The 25,618-nt window shown below is 62.6% G+C and overlaps 1 protein-coding gene across 1 annotated transcript in view; it reads right to left on the bottom strand.

Annotated features, from left to right (window-relative positions):
* Positions 1-25,618, bottom strand: part of CACNA1A (calcium voltage-gated channel subunit alpha1 A) — a 199,242-nt gene that overhangs the window by 45,206 nt on the left and 128,418 nt on the right. The window contains exons 20-29 of the mRNA XM_046638279.1: positions 25,442-25,611; positions 19,104-19,549; positions 17,610-17,745; positions 16,003-16,132; positions 12,764-12,823; positions 11,711-11,817; positions 3,993-4,092; positions 2,500-2,660; positions 1,442-1,579; positions 121-322 (exon numbers count right to left, since the gene is read on the bottom strand). Coding sequence (XP_046494235.1) covers positions 121-322; positions 1,442-1,579; positions 2,500-2,660; positions 3,993-4,092; positions 11,711-11,817; positions 12,764-12,823; positions 16,003-16,132; positions 17,610-17,745; positions 19,104-19,549; positions 25,442-25,611 — 1,650 coding nt within the window. The remainder of the gene's footprint in view (positions 1-120; positions 323-1,441; positions 1,580-2,499; positions 2,661-3,992; positions 4,093-11,710; positions 11,818-12,763; positions 12,824-16,002; positions 16,133-17,609; positions 17,746-19,103; positions 19,550-25,441; positions 25,612-25,618) is intronic.

The raw sequence follows: 25,618 nt of genomic DNA, 5'->3' as shown, positions 1-25,618 counted from the left end.
ACACGGACACGTGCGCGCATGCGTTCACGTGCACCACACTCAGTACATGTGCACACACGTATGCACACGGACACATATGCATGCACGTGGCCGGCTTTAGGGGGCGGCCGTGCCGGGCACCTCGTTCTTCTCCAGGCTGTACTCCTCCATCATCTTGTCGCCCTGCTCCTGGAACGTGATGATGATCAAGGCCACGAAGATGTTGACAAAGAAGAAGGGGAAGACCACAAAGTAGACGACGTAGAAGATGGACATCTCCATGCGGTACCCAGGGCTGGGGCCCTGGTTCTCGAACGTGGCGTCCACCGAGTGCTTGAGGACCCTGCGCGGACCGGGACGGGCACACGGGGGGACACGAGGAGGACACGGGAAAGAGAGGGAAGCCGTCACTGTTTGCTGAGCCCGGTTTCGAGGTGCAAGTTGCCCGCCTCCCCTGCTGTGGGCGTGTGGACAGCACCCTCCCCGTCGGGCGCCGAGGGCCGGGACGCGCCCGAGACGACGTCCACACTTTATTTACCTTCCCAGCGGCCCCTCAGAGAGCTTATTACCGGCTCCATTTTGCAGACAAGGAAACTGAAGTTCCACAGTTTAAAGTGACTTGCTGAAGATCAACTCCTCAGACCACGTCAGGATTTGAAGCCAGGTTTGTGGTGATGGATGGCAGCGAGCAGGGGGTCATGGAGGTGTGTGTGTGTGTGTGTGTGCACGTGCGTGTGTGGATTTGAGCGCAGGTGGTGGTGGGAGCTGAGGAGGTTAAATGGGGATGCAAGCGGGAGCGTGTATCTGCTGAGCTGCTCTGTACAGTTGCACAGGTTGTGCGCTGCTCAGGGGCTCTGGGTCTAGGTGGTGCCACTTATACTGTAGACAGGATAGATTTGTGTATTCGTGAGGACACCTTTTTGGCAGTTGGCCATAAAGTGCCTTCTTTGAACAAAATCATTAAGTATACTGCAGTGATTTTCTGACAGATGGAGGTGAAATCTGTTGAGGAAGGCGTGTCTTTAAAAAATTTGCTCAGAAGTGCCTGATGGGCTTGCGCTGGCCCCGAGTGTGGGCACTGGGTGTGCGCATGGGGGAGCAGAGGGGTGCATGGGTTGGTGTGTCTGTGGGACGGGTGGGGTGGGGGTGTGTGTGTGGGGGAGGTGAGGGGTGTGGGGGTGAGGATGCCGAGGGCGCCCCTGGAATCTAGAGGCCTCGCCGGGCATTTCCCAGGCTCCTGGGAGACCAGCACTGGGCGCGTTGGGTGAGGCCCTCACCCGGGGCACAAATTAAGGAGCCAGAATCCTCCCCCCCCAGGACACACAGTGTTGACGGCAATATTTTAAACATCAAAACGAGCGCCCAGAAACCCACGATGCACAAACTATCAACATCTTAGAGCATCAGGGCCCCCCCGACGGGCACGGCTCAGCGTCCCGCCTCCCGTGCCTGCGGCCCTTACTGCGGCCAGCCCTCGCCGGTGGACACGGTGAAGAGCGTCAGCAGGGCCCAGAGCACGTTGTCGTAGTGGAACTCGTACTTCTTCCACTCGCGGTCGCGCGCCTTCACCTCGTTCTTCTCGTACAGCAGGTACTTGCCGCTGCCACGGAAATGGCTGTCAGGGCCCGGGAGGCAGCACCCCCACACGGCACCCACCCGGCCCCGGCCCCGAGCTGCTCCCGTGGGGCCAGCTCCCATGGGGCCAGGGCATGGGGCTCCTGGCACAGGAATGGCCGTCACAAGTGACAGGCCGCGGTGACACCTGCCCCGAGGTGACAGAGCGCCTCCGGGCCGGCCTCCTGCTCCCAGCACCCAGGAGGCGGCTTCGGGCGGCCCCTTGGCCACAAAGGTCGCAGGCCAGCTGCCTCCCTCCCAGCCTGGTGCCCCGTCTGCACGGCCCCCCAAGCTTTCTACACGGCTGGGGATAATCAGAGGAGCGCGTTCGTGACGAGTAAAATCGGTGTGAAATTCAAACTGCAGTTTCCAGAGACAGAGCTTTCGGGGGACATGGCCTCGTGCCCCTCGCCGTCCTGCGGGCGGCGCTCACAGGGACCGTGCGCCCAGAAAGCCAGGATGCTCCCTGTAGGGCCCTGACGTCTGCTGATCAGAGACCTAACTCGTCTGGCAGCAAACCTGACCCGCTTGGACGCAAAGCTTTTTAAACCTGTCACTTATGCTGCGTTTGGTGCAAACAGCATGGGTTTCCTGGCAGAAACGTCTGCTCGCGGAGCTGCCGCGGACCCAGCGGAGGGCGGGGTGTCGCACGCACCACGTGCCCTGGGAGTCTCCCCGAAACCCCAAGACGGCCGAGCTTCGGGGCTCAGCGGCCGGGAAGGCCCGCACCGCGGAGCGAGTGCGATCAACTGCCACTCGGCAGAGGCCAGGCCGCCACCGGCTCACGGCGCGACCCGGAGGCCCAGACTGGCTTCCTTCTGGGCCTGATCCAGGCCAGCTGCGGCCGGGCCGCCGCCTGCACCCCGAGCCCCGGCCCCCGGGACGCACGGCGGGGGGGGCACCCACCGACAGTCCTTCTCGAATTCCTTGGACTCGTCGGTGCAGTGGAAGAACTTGCCCTTGAACAGCTGCACGGCCACCACCGCGAAGATGAACATGAACAGCATGTAGACGATGAGGATGTTGAACACGTTCTTGAGCGAGTTCACCACGCAGTCGAACACGGCCTGTGGGGAGCGACAGGGCTGGGTCCCCGGGCGAGGGGGGCAGGGCGTCACCCCACCCCGGCGCCCCCTGACCCCGGCCCGAGCCCGGAGGGGCCTCCCGGCCGAGCCTAGCATGAGTGCGCTGTGCCGCCCCCTCTGCTCCAGCCTCGGGGTCCAGGCCACCAGGAAACAGCAGGCTCTCGGCTCCAAGCCACATTTGGCTACGTTTTAACAACAGTATCTTTTTGTTTCTTGAGCAAGATTAGCCCTGAGCTAACATATGCTGCCAATCCTCTTTTTTTTGCTGAGGAAGCATGGCCCTGAGCTAACATCATGCCCATCTTCCTCTACTTTATATGTGGGACGCCTGCCACAGCATGGCGTGCCAAGCGGTGCCATGTCCACACCCGGGATCCGAACCGGCGAACCCCAGTCTGCTGAAGCAGAATGTGTGCACTTAACCGCTGCACCACCGGGCCAGCCCCCCTTGTTTTTTTAATGTTTTTTTTTTTTTTGTGCGTGTGTGAGGAAGACTGGCCCTGAGCTAACCTCTGTGCCAACCGTCCTCTATTGTGTATGTGGGACGCGGCCACAGCGTGGCTGATGAGCACTGTGTAGATCTGTGAGCAGGATCCGAACCCACCAACCCCGGGCCACGGAAGCAGAGCGCACGGACTCTACCACTGCTCCACCAGGCCGGCCCTTCTTATTTTCTTTGAACAGATATGTAGTTTTACCTTCTATTAACACTGGGTTCTGCTTGCCAACTTGAGAAACTTGACATAACATTTCCTTTAAAATAAATCCCTTAAGTAAAAAATAAAGTGACTCGATTTAAAGGAACATATAAAGTAAGAAACAATACGAGGGGTCCTCAGGTGCTGTGTGAACTGAACAGGGAGTGGACGTCCAGGTTTGTTTCTTTTCTTTTTTTTGTGAAAGACAAGCTTTTGGGAAGTGCTGGTTCACGGTACTTTGAAGGAAAAGAATGGGAACCCAGAACAGGTAGGAGAAAGTCAAAGGTCGCGCACGTGGGATGGAAACTGTCTCCTGCTTCTCAGATTATGGCCGTGCCTTGTTTTATCCCCACGATGCTGTCAACGTGAATTAGGAAAAGGGATCCTGACCCCGTGTGAGACATTTCATCTGATGAAAAACTGTCATAACATACAGATTTTGTCAGAGTAACTCACTTCACTGCCATCTGCTGGAAAGCTGGAACAGTAAATCTATCTGTCTACAAGGGTTGTGGTGCTGTCAGCACTCTTTTCAATACAGTGTCCTCGGGCAGTGCACCACCTGCTCAACTGTACATGGCAACCCTGACAGGCCTCCCCCACGCCCCAGCCTCACCTTGAGCTTTGGCAACCGCTTGATGGTTTTCAGAGGTCGTAGCACCCGGAGGACTCGGAGGGACTTGATGGTGTTGATGTCCTTTCCTTTGCTGTTGCCGCTGTGGAGGGATGTGAGGGTGGCGAGAGGGAGAGAGGGAGTGGAGGTCAGGCTGGGTGGGGGTGGCCCGCAGCCCCGCGTGACCCCACTCTGCCATGCCCAGAGTCTGGGGCCAGCCCGGCTGTGCCCTGCCCTTGCTGGGGGGGAGAGCCCGGGCGCAGATGGCCTCCTGTGGTTCTGGCCTCAGGGCTGGCGAGGCAGCTGCAAAGGGGGGGGCGCCCCACACCCAGCTCAGGAGCCAGCTGCCCCTCCCTCTTTGCAGGTGGCCTTGGGCTCCTCAAAAATGGGACGTCCCCTCCAACAGGATCCCGGAAACGCTTGAAGCGGCCCTTGAACCAGACCCCTCTCCCCTCCAGCGTCCCCGCCCGCAGGCGAGGAGCGAGCGGACCACTGCCTCAGTCTCCGGGGTCTCCCAGCCCGTCCTTCCAGGAAGCCTCCCAGGACTTCGGTGCGGGGTCTCTTGGGCCTGAGCTCAGCTGAGCCCACCCTGGGGCGCTACGACCCCCTCAGCCAACCGCGACTCAAGAGAGCACTGGGCGCAGCCACCAAGGCCCTGTGGTCAATGAAACTCACCACCCGCCGGGTCGCCCGAGGCAGACCCAAGACTCACGTCTGACTCCCCGTCCTCCCCCCTGGCCCCATGGGGTGCCCTCCCGACGCCCCCACCATCGGCTCTCGGCCACCCTCCCCGGCGGGACCCCCAGCCCCCCATCTCTCTCCTGCCGGTCTTTTCTGCACACGGAGGCCAGAGCCCATGGCCACAGCAGGCCCCTTCGCAGCGTCCGGAAGCGGCTGGCCGGCCCGGCACTCAAGGCCCCGAGACCCAATGAACTTCGCCTCCAGGTTCCCAGCGGCTGCCACAGACCCCAAACCCCAGTCCCTCTGTGCCTCCGTCTGCGTTTGCACATTCTGTTCCTGCTGCTAGAAATGCCCTTCCTCGCAGGACCAGGCAGCTGTCTCAGAGCCCATCGGAGACGTCCCTGCTCTGCCACCTGCCCGCACTGCCCCACAATCCTCTGCTTCTGGCTTCAGACTCAGCTCCTCTGTGTCATCGTCCCTCGGATCCGGGCTCGCCCACCGGGTGGTCTCAGGACGCAGGGGACGGGCCCAGACCAGCAGGATTTGGGGTCTCCTGGCTCCCGCAGTGACCTTGCGGGCCATGGGTGGGGCCCCCCCAGCATCCTCTTAGTTCCTTCCTCTCATTTCCGGGGAATAAAGGGACCGGGTGTCAGGCCGCCGGGCACAGCCGTGCTCCCGGCCTTGGGGGGTCTGCACGTGTTTTTCTTGTTTAAACAGAAGCCGCCATTGTGACCTCAAGGCTGTGTCTCCAACGTGCGAGCACAGCGAGGGGCGCGAGCAGGGGACTTCAGGCAGAAAGGGGCAAATCTAACAACAGGGTCAGCCGGACACAGCGGCTCCTTCTTCACCCCTCCAGCTCCCACTGCGGCTGAGTCCCCACGTCCCCGCTCAGCCGAGAGCCCCCCTTGCGCACGGCCGCTCCAGCAACTGCTCCTGCCGCTGGGCTCTGCCCGAGGCTGACGACGCGGCCGGGAGACGATGGGACGTCTCCCAGCAAAACCGGGGTGTTTGGACTGCATGTCGGTGGGAACGTCGAGCATGTGGACATCTAGCTCGTAGGTGGAACTCGCCAAAATCCTGATATGCCAAATGGCCGACACTTGGGAACTTGTGCCTCTTGGGGCACATCCGCTCATCTGAAAATGACTCCACGGCCACTGGCGGGTATCGGGGGGGGGTCTCTCTCCCGGAAGGCACTCCGCCTGTGGAGACGCTGAGAAACGATCCTGTTTACTGCGGCATCAAGGAGAGTGTTCCTGGCAGTCTGGCTCCTGAGCATGCAGGAGAGGCTTGATCAAGGCACTTCCACAGAAAACCACCAGACTTTCAAACCACTTTGCGGAGAGTGTAGACGCTCCTCGAGGGGGTTAATTTCTCCTCTTAGAACCCAAGTCCTGGGTGTTCGGGCCGCTCCTCCTTCTCCCAGCTGATAAGCACCCACTCTGCTCACCTGCCCCATCAAAGTCAGACCCTGAGGAGGTCCCCCAGCCACACCCTTTCGGTTCTCCCCTGAGAACCGGCTAATGGGGGGTCACGGTGGGAGCCAGCGGCCAAGACCCCTCGGGGCCCGTCCTCCCTGGGGGGCAGGCTGAGGGGGCTCCAGTCACTGCAAGCGACAGGACAGCAGCAAGGACACAAGGCCAAGGAAACGGCCCCAGAACTGCGTGGCTGCCCCGCAGCCTGGAGGACGAGGGACAGACGAGCGAGCGGGACTTTACCGTGTGCTGCTCCTGGAGAGGTGCGCCGAGGGAGGGACAGGTCGTGAGCGGCCTCGGGAGAGAGAACACAGAACACGCAGCGCACACGCGGTGCACAAGCGGCGCACACGCAGCACACATGTGACACACGGCGCACACACAGCACACACACGACACACGACACGGTGCACACGCATCGCACAGGCAGCAGACACACAATGCACACGCAGCACACGTGGCACATGTGCACACGCAGCGCACACGCAGCACACACGCACCCCATGCCCGCCCCTGTCCCCCGTACTGCCAGCACCAAGACAGCCGGCTCTGCCGAGCACCCGCCACCACCGCGTCACTGCCAGGAGCTGGGAGCGCCAGCGCCCAGAAGCTCGGGCGGAGGTTCTAGAACGTCCCGAAGGCGCGGGGGACCTGGGTGTGAGTCCTGGCTCTGCCCCCTCATCCTCATCTGGAACTCGGGCCCTCGGGTCCGCGGTGGCCCTGCCACAGGTCACGAGGGCCGTGGCACAGGGCTCCTGTGGGGCAGCTGAGGGGCATTGGGGAGCACGGAGGCTGCAGGGCGCTGGCGCTGGCGTCTCAAGCCTTCACCCACAACGGAGGCCGAGGGGAGGCAGATGGGGGCGGACGCCCAGCCAGCCCTTTGATATTGGGGAACCATCGCCTGCACAGAGGGAGCAGGTCCTCCCTCCTGGGTTGTTAAGGGTCTCCCAGCAACAGTGACTTCTGTACCCCGTGGACTTTAGGTGTGAGATTGAGTCTCGTGAACACGAGTGCGTCCACCTGTGGGAAGGTGGCGCCATTATGCCCATTTTCCAGATGAGGAAGCTGAGGCCCAGAGAGGGCGAGTGACTTGCTCAAAGCCACACAGCTGGGAGGTGGCAGACTGAGATTCAAACCCAGGTGCACCTGCACTCTAATCTTCTTTCCATTTCATCACATACGAAAAATAACGCCTTTGGTGCGGGGGCTGTTTTGAGGATGGACATTAAAAATGGTGGCAGCCTGAGGGCTCCTTCTTTGGCTTCTTGGCTCCTGAGCATGCAGGAGCAGCTTGCTCAAGGCGCCCTGCCAGCCACGCTGGCCTGCCTTGAAGGAGGAGAGGCCATGCCAGATGGGCCCTTGGCAGTGACGTGGGATCGGCATCCAGCGGCTGCTGAGAAAGGTCAGCTGGCCGCCCCGATGCGTGGGCACAGAGCGCAACACCATGTGTGACGCTGAATGAAATGGCGTGTTAGTGATGGGCGCATGGACGTGGCACACGGGCAGGGGTGGAACAGGACACACACAGAGCTCTGGGCCGGGTGCAGGGGTGGGGACCGTCGGGAGAGCTTCGCACACCCCTTGGCGGACCACAGGGAGAGCTCCCCGCGTGTGAGACGGGCGCGGTCAGGGCACGAGGGCAGAATCCTCGCATCCACCAAGAAGGCTCCGCGGCAGGATTCCTCCAGACAAGGGACGGAGCAGACTGCGCGCCCTCCCCTCCCGTGGCCTCGAGGACACCGCGAGCCGGGCTGCCACGTCTCATGCGGCTGCTCCGCGGTCAGGCTGGATGTGGGCCGCAACCTGAGTGTGAGCTGAGCCCACTCCCAGAGACCCCGCTGGCCTGTCCCCCGTGGGCCCTCGTGGCCTCAGTTTCCTCATCCACAGCGTGGACACTTCCCACACAGATCGTCACGAAGACTCAGTAAACGGAGGCTGTTAGCTATTATCATCGCCAAGTTTTCCTGTTCTATGGGGAAACTGAGGCACAGACAGGCTCAGGGACTTGCACCTTAGAGAGAAACCAGCCAGACCTGCAGGAGCCTTTTTCTACGACGATGACGTTAACTCACCCTTGCCGGGGTCTTGGTCCCCGAGACGGGCACACAGGACAGATAAAGTGAGGTAAGAGACCAGAAAAGAAAAAAGCCACCGACTCTGGGGTGGGACACTCAGAGTGTCCCCCCTACTCCTGCCAAGGCCACATCTATCTGGGAATAAGAAGACAACAACCAAAGTCTTCACAGGGCGAGAGACCCTCTCGGGCAGATGAGGCCAAAAACCCGCAGCCAGAGAGAGGATTCTGAAACCTTTCTGGGGAAAAAAGCAGCAGCGTGAGGGCTCCTTCTCTGGCTTTCTGGCAGATCGGCCTCAGGCATGCAGAAGTGGCTTGATCAAGGTGCTTGGCCAGCTGTGCCAGACCTGCAGCCCTGCCCTGGAAGAGGAGTGGCAGCACCAGAGGGATTATTGGCAGGGAGGTGGGGAGGGTGCTGCAGGTGTGGGGTCTCTGGGTCTACCTCTCCCATCTCTATGAGCATCACATTAAGGTGTTCCCATGGCTGTCAGCTGTCCCAAAACCCCATGAGAGCCCCTGGCACTTGTCAGAATCCCACTGGCAAAATTCCTCACTTCTCAGTTGCTGGGAGACCTACGAGCTCGCCCAGCCTTGCAGGACGGCCCTACGTCCCTGTCCCCGGCCCTTTCCTTGCACTTTAAAACCACTCGAAGCTTCTCAAGGTCATGAGCTGGCTGGCTCTAGGCCTGGAGCAACTTCACGGAACCAGGTTAAAAGGTCGACTCTTCCAGAACGCTCCAAGCCCCCGGGAGGTGTGGCACGTTCTGAGTGCCCTCATGTAACTTGATGTCTAAAATGAAAACACAGAAACTCAATGCGCCCGCTCCCTGCGGCAGGTCCTCTCGCAACACAGAATCGTTCTGCTGATCAGCTTTTGGTGGAAAAAGGACTTTGTTCTGCAGATTTGCTCACAGTGCGGCCTAATAGTGACTTGGGGAAGCCAAGAAGCAGTGCCCACTGCACAGCTCCGCAGGGCCGGGCGGCACAGCCCGACAGGAGCCTGGTCCCGGCTTCAGGAGGCCGGCGGCCCTTCCTCAGCCCGCGAGGATCCAACCAGGGACACAGGAGGGGCAGGGCAGCCGCTGAAGCAGGGCGGCCCCCAGACGGCCGAGCCTGAGCCGCTGGGCGTCACAGCCACACCCAGAGGTGGCCGCGCATGGCAAAGCACCCCCCACGGCACGGCCGGCACGGGGGGGCTGCGTGTGGACACATGGATGTGGCCGACGGGCCCCCCCAAACCTCCTGAGCCCTGGGCGTCTGGGGCTGCTGCAGACCCCGTCCTGGAGGGCTGGGGGGTGGGCAGGGCTGGCCCTCTCGGGTCATGGAGACCACCCGGGCAGAGCTCGGCGGGAGCGGGGGCTCCTGGGGCCAGAGTGGCCACCTGCTCCAGGCCACACGGCCGCCTGCCCGGGTCAGGCAGATAGTCAGGCCCAGTCACCAAAAGATACGAGCCACGGCAAGGGGTGGGGGAGAGCGGGGAACAGAAAGAGAAAGCAAGAAACAGAGGAGTGACAGAAAAATGGGGAGAATGACAGAAAACGGGGAGAGCGACAGAAAATAGAATCACAGAAAATAGGGAGAACGACAGAAAACGGGGAGAACAGGAAAGGAGTCAAAAGAGAGAGTGAGCCACAGAAAGAAGCAGGGAGGGAGGAGAGGACGAGCAGGGAGGGGGGCAGGGAGGAGCGGGGAGGGGAGGAGGGAGGAGCGGGGAGGAGCAGGGAGGGAAGGAGGGAGGAGCTGGGAGGGAGGAGTGAGGAGGACCAGGGAGGGGGGCAGGGAGGAGTGAGGAGCAGGGAACGTCCCTCCGGTGGGTGGTCCTGGCCTGGGGGCACAGGCGGCTCCAGGGCGTCAGGCCGCTGACCCGGCAGGGGCCGCCCGGAGAGCCGGCCACGTCCTTGCCACCCTGTGCAGCGTCTTAGACGCCTGTTTGTGAAGAAATTGCGCCCCCTGGGTAGGAAGGCTGTGTTTTGCTCCTATCTCCCCTTCCCTGGGTGCCAGTGGGGTGGGACCCCCGCTCAGGGGCCGGAGCGTCGGGTGGCTCCACGGCCGCGGGCCCAGTGCTGCTCTGAGGAGCCTTCAGCTCTGCGTCCCACGTTTGCCCGCGTTTGCCCATCATTGCTGCGTTAGGCCGCAGAGCGTCTCTGAGGACACGGACAACTTCCCGACTCCCTGATGGCCTCCTCCTCCTAACGCTCACCCGCTCGATGACTTTAGAAAAGCAGGAGAGCGCGGGGAGAAGGGGGAGAGGGCGGGGACCCGCCCCGCAGGACGCCTTCCCGGCCCTGCCATGGGCACCGGCCGCCTCCGACCAGGCCCGGCCAGGGGTTTCCGCCCCTGCAGGTCCACACAGCGAGGGCTCCTGCTACCTTCTCTCCCAGGGCCCAGAGCCAGGGCTGTGCAGCCCTCGGGCCTCTTGGAGTGGCCGGCCACAGCTTGGGCACCATCCTGGAGTGACAACTGAACCCTAGGGCACCATCCTGGCATGGCTGCCCAGCTCTTGGGTGCCATTTTGGAGTGGCAGCCCACAACTTGGGTGCCATGTTGGCATGACTACTGAGCCCCTGGGCAACATCTTGGAATGACAAAGTGAACCCTAGGGCACCATCCTGGCAAGGCTGCCCAGCTGTTGGGCATCATCTTAAAATGGCAGCTCAGCCCTCGGGTGCCATTTTGGAATGACCACCCACAACTTGGGTGCCATTCTGGCATGGCTGCTCAGCCTTTGGGCATCATCTTGGAATGGCTGCTCAACCCTTGGGTGCCATTTTGCAATGGCCGTCCACAACTTGGCTGACACCTTGGAGTGGTTACTAAGACTTTAGGTGCCATCTTGGAATGACTATTGAACCCTAGAGCACCATCTTAGAATACCTGTCCAGCCCTTGGGTGCCATTTTGGAATGGCTGCCCAGCCCTTGGGTGTCATCTTGGAATGACTAGCCAGAACTTAGGCACCATCAGGCATGGCTGCCCAGCCCTTGGGTGCCATCTTGAGATGACTGCTTGGCCCTTGGGCGTCATTTTGGAGTGGCCGCCCACAATTTGGGCCCCATCTTGGAGCTGCATGATGATGTGGCCTTTCAGAGGGCAGTGTCCCCAGACTGCAGGGACAAGGGGGACACACAAAGGGTGTCACGAGGTCTACAACCACGGGGCACAGGGCGGGAGGAGATCCGAATCCTCATGCACATTCGTTCCCTGATTGTCTTTTTAGGGGCTCCCCAAAGAGACAGCGGGTGGGGCTGCAGGGCGGCAGGGAGATGAGATGTCCGGGCCGGTCTAGTCTACAAGCAGCACAGCAGAGGCAGCAGCGGCCGTGAGGAGCACAGGGTCGCTGCCCATTGCTCCTCCCAGCCTGTGCAACAGCCAGTGAAGCTCCGCCTGGTGCATGCGGCACCCACAGTCCCCCGAGCGCACGCCGCCCACCCGCACCCCGAGGACACGGCCTGGCCCAGGGGCGCCGCGGGCTGGGCGGCCGGAGACACTTACGTGAAGGCGAAGGCCACCAGCGCCCCACTGACCACGATGAAGTCGAGGATGTTCCAGAGGTCACGGAAGTAGGCGCCCTGGTGCAGGACGAGCCCCAGGTCGATCATCTATGGGGAGCAGAGGCGGCGCTCAGGGCGCTCGGCCGCCCGGGGGGCAGCACCACCTTCCGCGCGGAGGAGGCGGCGCCGGGGGCGCAGGGACCACAGGCCGAGCTCCGGGGACGAGGGGCGCCGCGCCCGCCTCGGAAAAGCTGTTCCGACTCGCTGGCCCTTAGGTCCGAACCTGGGTTGACCCCGCCCCCCAAAACTCCACGCTGGGGCCTCCGCGGACCGGCTGCCTCTGCCTTCCAGACCTTCCAGGAACCCATCCGCTTCTTGGCATCCTGCTACGGCCCCATCGTCGCCGCCCCGACCAGTGACCAGTCAGCCGCCCGCCCCCCAACCGCTGCCCCACCCAAGCCTGCCCGTCCCCTCCTCAAGCCTGCCCGTCCCCCCATTCCTCCCCCTCCCTTCCCCTCCCTCCCCTCCGTCCCCCTCCGTCCCCCTCCCTCCTCCTCCCGCCCCCTCCCTCCTCCTCCCTCCCCCAGCCTGCCCGTCCCCCCTTCCCCCGCCCCTCCTCAAGCCTGCCGGCCCTCCCTCTCCCTCCCCCCCTCCTCCTCCCTCTCCCTCCCCCCCTCCTCCTCCCTCCCCCAACCTGCCTGCCCCCTCCTCCACCGGCCCCTCCCCACCGCCCCCAGCCCCTCCCCCAGCCTTCCCTCCCCCAGCCACCAGAGGGCGCCGTGAGCACTCCTCCTCTGCCCAGAACCCGCTGTGGCTCCCACCTCACTGGGGGTGAAAGGCAGAGTTCTCCCGTGGTCCCCAAGGCCCTGCATGGCCTGTCCCTGTGACCTCGCTGCCCTCCTCCTCCCCAGGCTCCTAGCTCACTCCTTCCAGCCACACGGGCCTGCCTGTTGGCCCTCAGGCACCCCAAGCATTTCTAATCCCGGGGGGTGAGCCTCCTGCGCCAGGGTGGCATTCTCGAGGGTGCAGAACGCCCTGGAGCCCCGGCACTCACCTTGATCACCATCTCAAAGGTGAAGACGCCCGTAAAAACATAGTCAAAATATCGCAGCACCTGCAGGGAGAGAAATACAACGGGGTGGCAGATCGCCCGGCTTGCTCTAGCGGAGCCCCCGTGAGCCAGGCGATGGGCCGGCTAGGGAGCTCGGCTCCAGGAAAGTCCCCAAGGAGCAGAGTCCGCACCTGGAGGAGGAAACACGGCAGCCCTGTCTGTACGGTGGGGCAGGGCGTGCACTGCACAAGGGCCCCTCCCGCCCTGACTCCCAGGGCAGATTCGCATGTTGTGAATGAAACTGCCCAGCAGATGGCGGCAAAGTCCTAACAGAATCGTTAGGCTGTTTACTGACAACCCCAAGGGCGCCTGTTAATTGACTTTTCTTTTAACGCCCAAAGCCCTGCACAGACGAGCGGTGGCCCCGGGAGCTCAGGCAGGACTTGCCCCTGGTGCTGGCGGGCCCAAGCCCAGGGCCCGGGTGAGAAGCAGTGTCCCCACAGCGCTAGCTGACATGACCGGCCCTCCGGCCACACGGGGCTGCCCTGCGCCGCCCCAGGCCCCAGGGGTCCCTGTCCACAGCCCGCTGGGCGCGGTGACCGGCCTGCGGTGGGCGCGAGGCGGGCAGGGCTCTGCCAGAGTCGTCGAAGCAGGGCTGGTGGTCACTGAGCATGGCCGCCAGGGCGCGTCCCTCCCCCGCCAGGACCCTCCGTGGCTGCCGCCTGGCTCGAGGGGGACACTCGAGTCCACCCCAGGGTGCTGCTGGCTCTGCCTGGTCACCTCCTGGCCTCGCCTCACCTCTCTGCCCCCTGCTCACTCCACTTCTGCCGCCCGATGTTCTCCCCCAGGGCCTTTGCACAAGCCGTTCCCTCTGCCTGGAATGCTCTTCCCCATTCCCACCTGATTCCCTCTCTCTCCTCCTTTACGGCTCAGCTCAAACATCACCTTCCCAGCGAGGCCTTCCCTGACCACCAGTTAACCATCCCCCTTCCGGGAGCTGCTGGTCCTCCTTACCCAGTTTAGCCACGCCCCCACCCCGGCATTTCTTATTTCCTGACGAATTATTTGTCACAGTTTCTTTTTTTTGGTGAGGAAGATTGGCCCTGAGCTAACATCTGTTGCCAATCCTCCTCTTTTTCTCTTCTTCCCAAACACCCCCACTACATAGCTGTATACTCTAGTTGTGGGTCCTTCTAGTTGTGGCATGTGGGACGCCACCTCAGCGTGGCCCAATGAGCGGTGCCATGTCTGCACTCAGGATCTGAACCGGTGAAACCCTGGACCACTGCAGTGGAACGCGAACTCAACCAGTTGGCCCTGGGCTGGCCCCTTGCTGTAGTTTCTAATCGCCTCATCGTCCCCTCCCCACCCGAGTGTCGGCCCCCCCAGGGCAGGGGCATCTGTCCCTGTGGCGTCTCCAGCTCACAGTCCAGGACCAGGCATACAGCAGGCGCTCAACAAACGCCTGCTGGATGGATGCGCCAGCGGCTGGGGCTGTGCTGGGTCCTGCGGGCACCGTGTGACCGGTGTGCTCCCAACGCACATTCCTGTTCCGCGTGGTGCCCGAAGGGCCAGCAGGGACCCGAGCGGCCAGGACGGCGGGCTTCCTGGGTCGGGTGGTCGGTGTGGGTGGGGCCGGAAGGATCTGAGGGGCAGAGGGACCCGGTGCTCCCTGGGCGTCCTTGCTGGGCTCTGTGCCTGGCGCCCGGCAGGATGACTGAGGTCAGATGCGGGAGGCGCAGGGCGCGCGTGGGGCTGGTTCTGGAGCCGGTCGGGCAGCGGGAAGAAACCAAAAGAATGTTGGACGGAACCTTCTGTCCCTGCAAAGGGCCGTTTCCTGAGACTCGTGGCTCTGCGGAGGCTCGTCCCACTTCTCGCGAGGAGGTCCTGCTCCCCTCCTCCAGGCGGGCCGACGACAGAGCCGCCAGCGCCAGGTGTCACGGGGCAGCGGTGTCCACAAACGGCCCTCCGGGGGCACGTGGGGTCGGGGGTCGGGGGGCGACAGCATCCTGAGCTGGAGACGGTGCCAACGCTTGGCCACAGGCGCAGGGAGAAGTGAGCCCGGCCCCGCGGATGCTGCACAGCATTGCGAAAGCGCGACAGCCCGGGGGCCACAGCGCCACCTCACGGGACACGTGGCGGCCGCGGGCGGAGGGAGCCTGTTTGTTCCGTGTGGGAAGCGGGCGACAGAGACGACTGCAGCGCTGAAGGCCTCGGGGGCAGGAGGGGCCGGAGAAGCCAGGCAGGGCCTGGGCCTTCGGGGCCGGAAGCTCCCTGGGGGCCCCGCGCCCTGCGACCCGCATCACACAGCCCAGGTGTCTGCGGCCTGGCCACCGTTGGGGACCCTGCGCCAGAGGGGGAGAACCGGGGAGCCTCGACTCCCTGGATCCGGGGACCCCCGCGTCCCGCGCGTCTCTGAGGCCTAAGACATGGGGCGGGTCCTGGGCACCAGCTGTGGCACAGGCCACCGTGTGCGTCACAGGGGACGGCTTCAAGGGGACGTTTCCACCGCGACACGGTATGGAGGGCCGGGGGACCCTAAGGATGCTCCCCGGCTGCTCCCAGCCCCCAGGCCCCTGGAGTCGGGCCGGTCTCCCCGTGCGGTGCTGCATCCTGGTCCCTGCCTCCAGCCCCAGCGGCCGGGCCAGGCCAGAACCCAGCACACCCTTGTCCGTCACTACCTCGGTTTCCCCCAAGCACGGGCACACACACACTCCTGTTTGGTGGGGCTCAAGGGGCCCATGCACACAGTAGGCGCTCAATAAACAGCAACGGTGGAGGGAAGCAGCAGGGGCTCTGGGGGAGGCAGATCCCGCCTAGATCACTCAGCCCATGAGCCTCAGTTTCCCCACCTGTCAAACGGGAGGGCTGCACGCTAAGCTCCTGGGGTGAGCCTGTTCCCAGCCAGCGTCGCACCGGGCGGGCGACACAGGACCATGCGGAGGCTGGATGCTCAGGCGGCGTCTCTGGGCCAGGACAAGCCTTTCTTGCAAAGCTTTGTGTAAACAGTGGAAGCCGCCAGCGGCTCACGAGCGCCCAGAGCACGCCATGCCTGAGCGCCACCCCCTGCCTGCCCCTCCCGGGGTTCCAGCCATTTCTTCCCTCCAGGGCAGGCCCCGTCCTCCAGGGCTGCCCACCCTCCAGGACCGCCTGCCCCCAGGAACCTGGCGGCACCCAGGCTGCCCCATCCCCGCGCCGCTCCGGCTCCGAGCTCCGGCTGGGCGCTGGCGGGCGGGACTCACGTTGTTCCGGGGGGCGTTGGGCTGCACAGGGTCCTCAGCCGCCAGGGCAATGCTGCTCATGGCGATGACCATGAGAATGCACATCTCGAAGTAGCGCAGATTCAGGATGTAATGGCACAGGCGGCGAAGGCTGTGGGGACAGGAAGCGTGCAGAGGTCCACTCAGACCATGGGCTCCAGGCCCTCCTTTTCTAAGCTCCTTATGTCACCTGCCCCGAGATCTCTAACTGCCCAGGCCCCACACCCAACAGACTCTCAAGCTCCTGCGTCTGGGGTTCTCTGCGTCGGGGAGCCCCAAGAAGGCGGGGGGGGGGGAAGTTCAGCTAGGGGACACGGTCACACGCCCTGTTTATCAGCTCCTATCACTCCCGCACGACCCTCTTGGAACATCTGGATTCCCAGGGAGAGTTGAAGAAATATTATTCTTGATTCCGTAGGAGACAAAAAGGCTTTTCACGCATAGAAGGTTCTACGGTCAAACAAAATCTGGAAACTGTGAGTTAAGTTGATCTCTTTCTTTCTTTCTTTTCAATGAGTTGAGTGACCTTATGCCCTCTGTGTCTCCCTGAAACGGCCGTAACCACAGTGCCCACCTCCCAGGGACGTGAAGATCCAGACTCAATCTATGCCTGGCACGGGGTAGGGGCTCTGAAAAGCTAGCTACTGAAACGATGCATTGCATGCCTTATCAGAGCCTTTACGGTGCTAATGGGATAATACTCAAGTACTTAGCCTTTCAAGTGGAGTTAATAATAGTAAATATGTGATAGGGCAGCAGGGCTGGTGTGTAAGAACAGAGATGCTGGAATCCGTCTGCCTGAGCTCTCCCACTTGGTTGCTGTGTGACCTTGGGCAGGTGACTTCCCCTCTCTGGGCCTCCAATTCTTCATCAGATGGGAATAAGCATAATATCAACCCCTTAGGGTTATTATAAGAATTTTAAAAAATGTGTAAAACAATCAGAACGGTGCCTGGCCCTAAGTCCCATGTAGGTGTTTTTGTAGTAAAATAGATAAACAGTCAAGCAGATAAAAAGTAAACAAGAAGTGAGTCCGTGAGAGGCAGATCACAGAGAGCAGTGTCCCCTGCCATGTGTGGGACACGAGTCTTCTCTGTCGAGAAGCATTTTGAGGACCAGGGTTTCAAGAAACGCCCTTTGGAAAAATGCAATCTTAAAACAACCTCTGAGCTGCCGTGACATACATGCAATACGTTTCTTCCCTAAATAATCCATCCTCCTCAAGGATGCCCAAGTCAGAGCGCCATGGGACTCAGAGACCATCTCCCCAGAATCCAAACCTTGTGGAGCAGACGTTAGGAGCAGAGCTCAGGGACCAGGGCTGCCACATACAGTTGTCCAGGTTGTGCGCTGCACAAGGCAGCCATTTCTAAGGGGCACCTCTCACGTCACAGACAGTGTAGATTTGGGGACATTTTATGACAATGATTTCTAGCTGATGGCAGGAAGGGGCCTCTTTCCAACACAATCGCTATTTTATGACAAATTTCTCTCTCATATGATGTAAGAAAAAGGCATCGTTTTTTAATTTGCCCAAAGGTCCCCCCAGCCCAACTCCCACTGCCCCGTGGAGCCGTGGCCACACTCACGGGTTGGTGGTGGAGAGGATGAACATGGAGCTGTAGGGGGGCATGGGCTTCGGGCCGTCCTCCCCAGGGTCGTCCTCCTCCTCCTTCTTCTCCTCCTCCTTTTTTGGCAGTGGGTCTGGGTTGGCGTTTTTGTTCACTGTTGGGACGAGAACCAACACAGGGCTCCCTGCACAGCTCCCCAGGGGCCTCGGGCTCCTGCGCCTGCCCGGAGGAGGCAGGGGGCCGCTGACACTCACACAGCACCTGCTGTGCGCCAGGCACCACCGTGTGCATTCAACCCCCACACGACCCCATGACACTGGGACTTCGTGACCCCCATTTCACAGAGGAGGAAACTGAGGCACAGAGAGGTGAGGCGACTTACTTAAGGTCACACAGCTGGGAAGGGCCAGAGCTGGGATTTGAAGCCTGGCAGCCGGCCCCAGAGCACCTGCTCCGACCACTGGACGGCCCGAGCGTGGCAGGCCTCAGTGGCTGTGGACAGAGCACGGGCCCTGCAGCCTTGCCACACAGCGTGTCGTGAGCAGGCCCAGCCCCCGAGCCTCAGTTTCCCCATCTGCACAATGGGCACCATGGCGAGATCCGCCCCGTGGATGGTGGCGACCACTGAGCCAACACGCGAGGGGCGACCTCAGCACCGAGCGGACGTGGGTGCTGGGCCCGCCTCGTCTCAGCAGAGAACAAGCTCAGGGCATCGCCAGCTCCTCGGTCCTCGCCTGGGGGGGCAGAGACCGCCGGCCCTGAGGGTGGGACCCCCGTCCGCCCCGTCCCAGGCCGCTGCAGACCGCGGTGCGGGCGTGACAGCACCCGGATTTCAGTGCGAAGAGAAGAACGTGAAAGAGCTCGTCGATAAATTTGAAAATACTGATTACAGGTTGACGTGGAAACATTTTGGAGATAAATAACTTTTCCAGTTAAATATAATTTATTAAAGCTCATTTCACCTATTTCCTTTTTCTTTTTAATTTTAAAATTTTCTTTTGCTGAGGAAGACTGTCGCTGAGCTAACATCTGTGCCCGTCCTCCTCTACTTTGTACGTGGGACGCGGCCACAGCCTGGCCTGATGTGCGGTGTGCAGGTCCGCAACGGGGATCCAAACTCGCGAACCCTGGGCCGCCGGTGGAGCGCGAACTTAACCACTCGGCCACCGGGCCGCCTGCTTTCTTATTTTTCAGTTCCTCCTCTCCCTCCCTCCCTGCCTTTCAATATGATGCTAGAAAGTTTCAAGTCACACACGGGCCCGTGTCACATTCTCCTGGAACAGCCAGGTCTGGAGGATCGTGTGACCCCCACATTCCCGCCCCAGGGGTGCCCTGCTTCTCAGGGGTGGCGTCCTGGCCGCCCTGGGGGACCTTCGGACGCAGGAGGCCACCGAGCTCCCTGCCAGGCGCCGTGCGCATCCATCCCAGCCGGGCCTCCAGCAGCCCCGGGGACAGGAGCCATCATACCCACCGTCCCCAAGGAGAAACTGAGGCCGGGAGGCGGGGGCTCACCTTGCACGACGGTGTGGCTGAGGGGCGGCGGGCAGGCGGGCGGGATGTCCACGGCCGTGTGGTCGGGCCTCCTGGCAGTCTTGGCTGAGTTGCTCTGGGTGCTGCTGGGGTTGGTGACGATAAGGCTGTTCTCGGGGGTCCTGGGGGGGCCGGGGTTGCACGGCGTCCCCGGGTTGTTGGGCGCCCGGCGGCTGGCGGTGTTCTGCGGGGTGGCGGCTGCGACGCCGGGCTCCGTGCTGTTCCCCATCTTGGCGGGGCTCGGGGGCGGCCCGGCGGGGCCCAGGCTGGCGTGGGGACCGGCCGCCTCGGCGGTGGCCAGCTTGTTGTTCTTCATGTTGTCGATGTCCTCGGCCAGCGGCGGATCCAGGCGGCCCAGGTCCTGCTGGATCGGCCGGGTGGTCGACAGGTTGGGGCCCGGCACCGGGACTCCCGGGCCCTGGTTCTCTCTGCAGCGGGCGGGCCAACGAGAAAGAACCGGGACGCAGTTAGAACAGTGACTCCTCACGGGTCCTGCCCAAGGTCCCAGCATCCGAGGGGCCGCACGTGAGCCTAACAGAAAACCGCGGCAGAAACCAAAACGGCCAAGGCTTCTCCGTGCCAGACCCCCAGGCGCCACTCCCGGCGCCTGAGTCGTCACAGCCCCCCATCGTCAGCCCTGAGAGGGACGCGACCAGCCCCACTTCACAGACAAGAAAACCGAAGCTCAGAGAGGTGAAGCCTCCTGCCCGAGGCTGCACAGCAGGTAACTGAACAGGAGAATTTCTCCCGGGGATGCGAGGGTGGTGGGCAAAGCACTCCAGGCAGAAGGAACAGCTGGTGCAAAGGCCCTGAGGTGGGGCCGAGTGGGCCGAGGTGCGGCTGGAGGTGGGAAGCGGGGAGACGATGTGGTGGGGGGGGATTTGGTGCCTCAATTAGCCAAGTCACTCAGCGCGTACTGGGAGGGGAAACAGCTCAGGACCTCGCCCAGCTGTTACCTCCACAGCCACTGGGGCAGCAGCCCCCTGAGGAAGGGCCCCTGTGTCCCTTGTCACGGCCGTGGTTCCAGTGCCCGGGACAGGGCCCCACACCCGGCAGGCGCTCGTCCGCGTCTCGTCAAATGATGAATGGATGCCCCGTTTTTCAGATGGGACACTGAGGCTGGGGGGGAGTCCCACCGGCCCAGCCTCCCCCGCCTGCCGCTCACCCCCGGCTGCCAGCGACCCCAGAGCCTGAGCCCTTGCCGCCAGTCTGTCCTCAGCAGCCCCAGCCTGCTGTTCGCCTTCACACGGCCCTCCCGGCCCCCGACGCTCCCAGGGCTCCCATCCCCGCGACCCCGGGCGCAGCCCCGCACGCAGTCTGTTTCCTGGAAACACCAGGAGGCCCGCGGGTGGCGGTGTTGGCGGCTTGTCTGCAGAGGGTCCGGTGGTCCGGAACTGCCCCCTGGCTCTTGGTAGAGGCGACCCCAGTTCTGCAGCCTGGCCCCGCGCAGCTCTCCCAGCAGCCGGCTCACTGAGCACCCACTGTGCGCCGGGCCGAGCCCCCAGCTCATCCGACCTACAGGACGCCCAGGGCAAGCGGGCGGGACTGGTTCCCACTTGACAGAGGAGGAAGCTGAGCTCAGAGACGGGAGGGGCCTTGCCCGAGGCCACACAGCCAGCTGGTGGCAGAAGCTGCCGGGAGCCCGACAGCACGGCTCCTGTGTCGTCCGGCCCGCTAACCCCAGCGACAGCGCCCCCCCGTGGAGCAGTTCAGGATCCCCCGACGCTCAGCTGGCAGCTGGGGGTGCACGGGTCCTAGGCACTCACGGCCACGGCCACCGGGCGAGCCACTCGGTCCATGGCAGCTCGCGATGCTCCCTCTGTGAACCACTGCACGAGGCTGGGATGGCGGCCACTCCCGGAGGAGGAGGAACCGGGCCGAGAGGCCGAGCTGCAGGATGGGGTCTTGCAGGCTGTGCCGCCCCCGCTCACTCGAGACCAGAGCCACCGCAGGAGGCAAAGCCACGGCTGGGCCTGCGCCGCCTGCCTGGTGTCGTTCTGCACTTTAACCCACAGAGGCCGTGGTGTGGTCAGTGAGCAGAAGACACGAGGCATTTGTTTCCATTCTCGTCGCTCTGAGGCCACACAGGAGCCGGGTGGCCGGGCGCGTACCTTGTCCCAGTCGAGTGAGCGTCATGGCTGACACCCTGGGGCACAGGCTGAGCCGGGTCTGAGTCTCCGCAACGCCACTTCCCTGCTGTGTGGCCCCCTGCAGTTGGACTAACCTCTCTGAGCCTCAGGTCCCTCATCTGAAAGGGGGGATAAGCACAGACCTTCCGTCCAACCTGGAGACTAAGCGTAGCTCCTGGAGCGGACGCTTCTCACCAGAAGGCGGCCCAGCAGCCTCGTCAAGTGGCGCTGAGGGATAGACGTGTGCACGAGCTGACGGCTCGAGAGTCACTCCCGGGCCATGAAACCGAGTGGAATTCGCGCCGGGGGACTTAGAACTTGCTTGGGACCAGTGCCCCCGTGCAGCGTCCCCTCCTGGAACAGAACTGTCCGTCCCGGGCCTGCCCGCCGCTGTATTCTGGAAGATGATCTGTTTTCTCGTCTCGGGGTCCAGAGAAGGACAGGAATTCTGCCCCCCAACGGATCACAGCCAGGGCCCCCCGCCACCCGACTGAGATGGGAGTTCTGAGCCGACGCCCTTGTTGCTTTTGGAGATGCTGTGATGGCGCCAGGGTCTTCTGGACCCGGGAGGGATGTGACGTTGGGGAGGCGTCCGAGGGACGGCCGTGCGGGCCCCTCCGTCTTGCACAGAGCGTTGACAAGCTCAGCCTGTGGGGGCCTCGCGCCGGCCTCAGGGATCTCCTTTCTGTGTCTCCAGGGAGCAAAGGGGCAGCTGAGCTCGGGGTCGGGCCCCTCCCCTGCTCCCCTGGGCATCTGCCATCGTCTGCCCTGCACGGGCGGCTGCGTCCCCCCGCCAAGGGCTGGGACGCCTCGCCCAGGGCACACTCGGGCCCCCAGGTCCAGGGGGGCCGGTCCTGCTTCCTCATGCTCCCCGGCCCCAAGGCCCTGCACGTCCTGACTCATTCAGTCCCCACCACAGCTGCCGTCAGAGGCCCGTTTACAGAGGAGGAAGCTGAGGGCCAGAGAGGGAGAGCCATTTGCTCAGTGTTAACCAGCTGGGAGAGGGCCGAGCTGCTCTCTGGTCCTAGAGATCTCAGGCTACCACTGAGCAAAGCAAATGGGGCGATGGGTGACTTGGGGTGCCCGTAGTGGGGTGCCGAGGAGACTGGCCGAGGCCTGCGGGGGCTGAAGGACCAGGGTGTTAAAGGATGAGGCGTCCCCTCCCCACGCAGAACAAACTGTGAGGCCCAGCAGTCCAGCACATCCCTCCTTCTCCTTTTGGGGAGTGCGTCGTCACGGCGATGGGAGCAGGTGGAAGTAGGATGCCAAGAGACATTGGCTCTGGGGTGGTGAGGGCCCGGCTGTGGGGAGCAGAGGACGCCCTGTGACCCTCAGATCTTCACGGGAGTCCAGGAGGGCTCGTCCTCACTGCGGTGGCCCCGGGTGCCCCCGGGCTCAGTGTGGGGCGTGGGGATCCGGGGCCAGCGGTTCCGACGACGTGAAGCAGAATGGGCCTTGGTTCCGGCTCCCTGCGCTGAGCCTGTGAGAGCTGCAGGGACCAGAGAGGGAGAGACGCCCGCAGAGGCGGGAAGGAGGATGGACGACGGCCAGGGAGCGACCATGCCGGGGCCCGATGCGCTGCAAGAGCGACGCACAGCGGGGCCGGCGGACACAGAGCGGAGCGGCTGTCAGTCTATTATCTTCCCAAATAAAGTTTTATCTTCGCCGTTCATACTTATTTATTTTTTTAAAGCAGATGAATGGCTTGTCTTGCGTTTTTCTCTAAAAGAGACTGAATCTTCATGAAGTTTTATTTCCAACAAGCGTCAGGATGTTTTATCAGCCACACGCACACGTTCTCTCGGTGGGGGCCTCCTGGGCGAGGCAGGGGCCCGACGGGCCAAGCGTGCGGGTGGCTGCAGAGAGGGGGACAGGGGCCAGCTGGGGGACGGCCAGTGGCTGGCTGCTCGTGGGGAAATCCCTTCCCCTCTCTGGGCCTCAGTTTCCCCATCTGTAAAAAGGAGTCGGAAGGAGCAAGCCAAAGGCCGTGCATCCGCAGCTGGTTTTCTGTGTCTATGGATGAGAGTCTTACTCATACTGACAATAATAACGACGACAGCCCACACGTCCAGGGCCCAGGGGAAGCACGCCAGCACCGGGGACGGCTAACACCCAGCAGGCACCGGGGACGGCTAACACCCAGCAGGCACTGGTGATAAGCAGGGGCCGTTTAAACACTCACACCTGGCTCACCCAGGTGTGTGCTGTTCTCACCCCCACTTTACAGATGAGGAAATGGAAGCCCAGAGAGGGGAGGTGAAGTGCTGCAAGTCACACAGCAGGAGGGGGCCTCGGCTCCCGGGCTCTTGCCCCTCACGACCGCACTGCCGTTCCGTCCCTGTCACGCTGCCTCCTTCAGCCGTAGGAGGAGATACAGTAACAAGGTGAATAATAACATAATCTCAGGAGGTAACAATAACGGCAAGGGTGCACCACTGGTTCTTAATCACGGAATCCTGTGCTACACACTTTATTCCCCTAAGATCCTTTCAGCGGTCCCTCCATTGCCCCGAGAGGACTGAGGGCCCTGCTGACCCATCCCTGTCCCTTCCATTTCTTTGCCACTCTCTCTTCACCCTTCAAACGGGCCTCCTTCTGGCCCACCTCAGGGCCTTTGCACATGCTCTTCTTAGCCTAGAACACTCTCCTCCCTTCTCGGATTGCTCCTGTTGGAAGCCTGCTCCGGGGCCCTAGGCTGGGCACAGTTTCTTGATCCTATTTCTCAGAGGCCCCAGGTCACCCATCCACAGCATGCCTGTCACTTGCAGCTACTTGATCGAACCCACAGCACCAGCTTAGACTACAGCAGGTGCTTAGGCAACACTGACGGAATGAGTGAATAAACCCGCCAGAGGAGACTCTGGAGTAGGAATGACCCAGCACAATGGTTCTCAGGGGCTGCTGGGAGCCAGGAAGACCTAAGACAGGAGGATCGGAGGCCACCGTGGGCATTCGGGAAAGGCGAGGCAGGGCCCCAGTCTCGGCAGGTGCAGAGCGGCCGCTCGGGAGGAACCGCCCTTTCTCCTTCACGCCCTTCTTGGGTCCCTCTCACAGGGACCTGGACCTCTAATTTTCACGTGACTGTGCCTTACACACGAGCACAGAGCGCTTTTGCGTGTTTTAAACAGACACCACGTCTTCCAGAAATGCAGCTCCTGGGCAATCGAAGCGAGGCTGGCGGCACGTCACCAAGAGGTGTTCCGTTCCCTGTTCGGGACTCTCCACACTGCCGGCAGCCCCCTCACGTCGTGTGACGGCCACACAGGCTGACCCAGCGGGTCCTCACCTGCCGCCCTCACGGTGGGTTTGCTACAGGCGCCCGCAGCAGAGATACCACGCCCTGACCCCAGGCTGTCACACTCAAAGTGTGGTCCCCGGACCAGACTGGCCCCACCGGGGAAACGCAGGCTCGGGCCGCCTGAGACCCAGTGCCTGAGAGCCGGCATTTCAACCCGCGCCCTGGGGGTCCATGAGCGCACAGTTTTGAGAACACACGTCATAAAACAGAACGACCGACACACATCATTGGAAGGCCAGCATGATGCCCTGGTGGTGATGGAGAAGACAGCCGAGAGGACAGGAGTGACAAAGGTACAGTGCCTACTCCAGCAGGCGAGTTATGGGTTCCCATGTGGGGCATCACAGAGGACCTTCCGAGGGGCCTTACAAGACAGTCACGAAGAAGACGGTGCCATCTCCAGCTGGGTGAGGCGCTGGCCTCCAAGACGCCCGGAGGCCTGGAGCCCTGCTCTGCGTGGGTGCTGAGGGCCCAGAGTGGCTCTTCCCAGCCCTCAGGGCAGCATCGGGTAAAAAGATGTGGACGCAACCACTGAAAACGGTCTAAATTTACCAGGCACTTGCCACATGCCAGCTGCTCTTCCAGGCTCTGCAAGGGGTTACCCCATTTAATTCCAGCATCGACCCCTTGGACCCCACTATCCCCACGCTACAGGCGAACAGCACGGAGGCCCCGAGACGCGCAGGCACCTGCCCCAGGTCGCAGTGCACGAGGGGGCCACCGGCTGCCCAAGACGGCCGGGTTCAAGGCCACTTATTGGTCGTGTGGCCTGCGGCCAGCGGCTTCCCCCCTCAGTTGCCGCGTCTGTGAAGTGGGGCTGCGCCCAGGGCCGGGGACCCCCGCGTGCGTCGCCCAGGGGCTGCCCCGTCCCGTGAGGGGTCGCGCGCACCTACCTGCGCCGCCGGTGCCGGCGCTCCCGGTCCTCCCTGCGCGCGTCCGCGTTGTGGGCCGCGGGGCCGTGCCGGTGCCGCCGCCTGCGCTCGCCGCCCTCGGGGCCCTCGCCGTCTGCCTCGCCGCCCCGGGCTGGCCGGCTGCCCTCGCGGTGCCGGGCCCTGCGCTCCGCCTTGTCC

The sequence above is a fragment of the Equus quagga genome, chromosome 14 (assembly GCF_021613505.1).
Source record: "Equus quagga isolate Etosha38 chromosome 14, UCLA_HA_Equagga_1.0, whole genome shotgun sequence".
Lineage (NCBI taxonomy): Eukaryota > Metazoa > Chordata > Mammalia > Perissodactyla > Equidae > Equus > Equus quagga.
The sequence above is the reverse complement of the archived record's forward strand: the minus strand, read 5'-3'. Positions and strand labels throughout refer to the sequence as shown.